Raw genomic sequence first — 4352 nt, forward strand, 5'->3', positions numbered from 1 at the left:
CCATAGGGTGTTAATGTTGTAGTGAAAGTTGAATCGTCCCCGTGCATTAACTCTCCAAATATTCCCAAGGTGAATAAAACCTCTGTTGACCTAGAGTGTGAATCCCCAAACATGCAACGTGATGACACCAATCAATTGGTGGAGCCCATGACAGATATACGTGTTGAGCCCAACCCAATTGCATATGATGAGCCCAATTTAATTATCCCATGACCGGGTGGTGACGGCCACACAGGTGAAAAAATTCGATTCGTGCTATGATGATAATTCTTGCAACGAAATCTCCAGCATGCTTCACATTGGCAGAAAAGTGGGATTTCAAGTGGATAATGAAGATCCAGTTGTTCTGGATGTTGTTGGTAATGGAGATGGTGTCGATAAAAACCCTCAATGAATTGCTTATGCCTAAATATCAGGGTGTGTGGTGATACACACAAAATTGACTGGATCCGAAAGCTTAAAAATTCACAAAAAGTAGATTTCATTGGATTACAAGAAACGTGGGTAGAAGACTCAAATAATATTGATTTCGTTGGAGCATGGGGGAATGAAGATTTCCAAGTTGAGTTTGTTGACCCGGTTGGAAGATCAGGTGGAATTGTATGTATGTGGGATCCGTTAATCTTTGTTAAAACTCATACTTTTTCTTCAAGGCATTTCTTAGCTGTTTCGGGGCATTGGAATGGCGTTTCTGGCATTACAATATTTGTTAATGTCTATGGTCCCCAATCAATATCTGATAAGAAAAAATTATGGACTGAACTACTGGACTTAAAACGAAGCATAGATGGTATTTGGATTTTCATGGGGGATTTTGATGCGGTTAGATATGAACACGAAAGAGTTAACTCAAGGTTTTGTCGCACCACTGCCAAGGATTTTAACAAGTTCATTGCACGAGCGGGACTCCAAGAATTCAACTCTGGTGGTAAGAAATTCACTTATTTGCGTGACGATGGGATGAAATTGAGTAAATTGGATCGATTCCTCGTGTGCTCAAATTTCATCATACATCAATCCCTTACCACCGTAATTGTTTTACCTCGAGAGTACTCTGATCACTCACCAATTGTTCTCAAACCATCCAATCAAGACTTTGGACCACCACCATTCCGTTTTTTCAACTCATGGATGCAAAGAGATGGCTTTGACGCTGCTTTTACCCAGGCTTGGAAAGCATTTAAAGGTTTTGGGACCCCTGATATGTTTCTAAAGGCAAAACTCAAATTTGTTAGGAAGGCAATTGGAAAGTGGCTTAACTTGGAGTCTGAGGCAGAATCCAAATTACTAAGTCAATTAAAACAGGAGGTGGAGGAATTGGAGACTATGGCTGAATCGAGAAGACTGTCAGAGGATGAAATTAATACACGAAGAGATCACAAGGCAAAAATTCACGAAATGGAAAATTTTGCCAAGCAAGATCTCCAACAAAAAGCTAAAATTCGGTGTCTCATAGACGGTGATGAGAATTCGCAATTCTTCCATGGGGCGGTAAAAAGCAAAAACAGGAAAAATCGTTTGCACGGATTAATTATAAACGGTGATTGGAATACTGAGCCGTCTGATATCAAGAAGGAGGTACATGATTTTTTTGCCAATAAATTCAAAGACAAATGGCCAAATCGACCGAAATTGATCGGTAATGGTTTCAAAAAACTTACGACTGTCGACTGTGAGTTATTAGATGCTCAAATCACAATTGATGAGATCAAGGCAGCTATTTGGAGTTGTGGTGGTGACAAATCGCCGGGCCCTGATGGTTACACTTTCAAGATTTTGAAACATAACTGGGATTTGATACATCATGACATTATCCGGTTTGTGTCATACTTTGAGAAGCATAAGAAGTTTGCGTTTGGATGTAATGCATCCTTTATCACCCTAATACCAAAGATAAAGGACCCTATGTTACTTGGAGAGTATAGACCGATCAACCTCATAGGATGCATGTACAAAATCGTGGCCAAGATCCTAGCTGGTAGATTGAAAAGGGTGGTTGGCACAGTAGTAGAAGAGGTGCAATCTGCGTATATTGAGGAGAGACACATATTAGAAGGACCACTGATAATCAATGAAATACACTCATGGGCCAAAAAATTGAAAGAAAAGTTATATATGTTCAAGGTTGATTTCGAAAAGGCATTTGATTCCTTAAACTGGGGATATTTGGATTCCATAATGGCACAGATGGGGTTTAGCATTAAGTGGCGGAAATGGATACATGCTTGTCTCTCATCTTCGCGCGCATCGGTTTTGGTAAATGGATCACCAATCGAGGAATTTGAAATCACAAAAGGGGTGAGGCAAGGGGACCCGCTGTCGTCATTCTTATTCATAAGTGCCATGGAGGGATTAAATCAAGTATTAAAAAGTGCACGGGAACAAAATTTCATCTCAGGTATTACACTACCTAATAATGGTCCAACTGTCTCGCATCTATTTTACGCAGATGATGCGATCTTTGTGGGTAAATGGGATAATTCATCGATTAAGAATTTGGCTAGGATTTTAAAATGCTTTTAGATAAGTTCTGGATTGAAAGTTAACTTCCAGAAGTTGAGACTTTTTGGGATTGGTGTTGAGGACTCAAACCTTACTCAGCAGGCACAAATTCTAGGTTGTCTCCAAATATCTTTTCCGTTTACATATCTTGGTGTGCCCGTAAGGGCAAATATGGCATTAAAGAAATTTTGGAGACCGATAATTGATAAATTTCAATCTCGACTCTCTGTATGGAAGGCAAAAACGTTATCTTTTGGTGGACGCCTCACGTTAATCAAGTCCGTTCTAAATAGTCTTCCCACGTACTATATGTCCTTGTTTAAAGCACCCAAAGGGATCCTGGATGACTTAGAAAAACTGAGACGAAAGTTTTTATGGGGTGGTGACGATCCCAAATCCAAAATTCATTGGGTATCATGGCCAAAAGTGGTTGCTGCCAAATCTGATGGAGGTCTTGGTGTTGGAACGTTGAAGGCGCAGAATATTGCTTTATTAACAAAATGGTGGTGGAAGATAAAAACAGGAGATATGTGTTTATGGAAGGAATGTATAATCTCAATCCACAACTTGAACAAGAGGCCAGTTACGATAATAGCAAAAAAATCAGCAAATGGGACATGGTGCAACATCGCCAAAGCAATACAATCCCTACCCGAATATGATGTAAATCACCAGGATTTGTTTACAATGATCCCATCATCAAACACCTCCTTTCTTTTTTGGAAAGACCGGTGGTGTGGCACACTCACACTACAAGAAAGATTCCTACGTTTATATAGTTTGGAAAAGAAGAAGCTTTGCACAATTAATGACAGGATCAAGACTGATAGTTTCAATTGGTGTTGGAAAGTTCAACAGATGGTGGATGACGTGTTATCGGATTTCATAAGTCTATGCTCCCTGATAGTGATACTAATACCCTACCGGTGGTCAACTGTTTTCGATTCAAGTTAAGTACAGATGGTAAGTATACGGTTTATTCCCTCCGAAAATAGTTGGATGCAAAGAATGCTATCCTACAATCAGGTGCACAAATAAATTGGTCCAAGACGGTTCCACTGAAAATAAGATGTTTTATATGGAGGGCCCTCTTAGATCGCATACCGGTGGCAGCAAATCTGGAAATAAGGGGTATAAAACTACAATCAGCCACATGTCCACTTTGTAATTTGGAAAAAGAAACAGGTGATCATCTATTGATCAATTGCTCAGTGGCGAGAGAGGCGCGTGGCTGGATATTTAACTGGTGTGGAATTAAGGTTACTCAGTTTAACAATGTCATTGACTTTGTTAATTTCGCGGCAAATTGGGGTAGTTGTCCTAAAAAGAGAGAAAGAATGAATGCGATTGTTTATGGTCTCTTATGGTTCGTATGGATGGCGAGAAACAACACGGTGTTCAAACAAACAAGGGTGAACCCCGCAAAAATCACGGATGAAGTGATCTCTCAAACATACACATGGTTTAAGTACCGAACCCAAGGTGTTAAGGCTAGATGGATTGATTGGAGTTTATCTCCCTTTTGCTAAAATACTATTGTACTTGTTATTTTCTCTTTGTACTTGTACACTACTCATGATTTAGTTTCTTGCATGTTGCTTTTTATAAATATATTTGCCGTTTCCAAAAAAAAATCCGAATATGCTACAAGGTTCGAATGTTGAAGCAAAAAGTTTCAATTAGATATTCCTAAAACTGAAATAACGATCAATATTTGCATTTCTACAATGCCTTTGTTGGGTTAAAAGGCTCTAGAAATCACCAAAGGTCATTATAAAGGATTCATTTTTCTTGGTTACCCACACATTCGTCCCTGTGTCAATTTCAAAGTACAATGCCTTTGTTGGTGG

General features: G+C 39.3%; 1 protein-coding gene across 1 annotated transcript; it reads left to right on the forward strand.

Annotated features, from left to right (window-relative positions):
* The first annotated feature begins 2673 nt into the window (after positions 1-2673).
* LOC145127601 (uncharacterized) lies at positions 2674-4031 on the forward strand. The gene is made up of 2 exons (XM_079062766.1): positions 2674-3408; positions 3498-4031. Exons 1-2 carry the CDS (start codon positions 2674-2676, stop codon positions 4029-4031), a joined length of 1269 nt encoding a protein of 422 aa, XP_078918892.1.
* Positions 4032-4352: the final 321 nt, after the last annotated feature.

Source organism: Lactuca virosa, chromosome 7 (assembly GCF_052849685.1).
Source record: "Lactuca virosa cultivar CGN04683 chromosome 7, Lactuca_virosa_CGN04683_v6, whole genome shotgun sequence".
In the NCBI taxonomy this organism is placed as follows: Eukaryota; Viridiplantae; Streptophyta; class Magnoliopsida; order Asterales; family Asteraceae; genus Lactuca; species Lactuca virosa.

What these genes read in the sequence shown, in the direction of transcription:
- LOC145127601 (XM_079062766.1), top strand. Translation starts at nt 2,674, where the DNA reads ATGGCATTAAAGAAATTTTGGAGACCGATAATTGATAAATTTCAATCT. An exon ending in TAAGTCTATGCTCCCTGATA is followed by an intron (nt 3,409 to 3,497) that starts GTGATACTAATA and finishes CTCCGAAAATAG; the next exon opens with TTGGATGCAAAGAATGCTAT.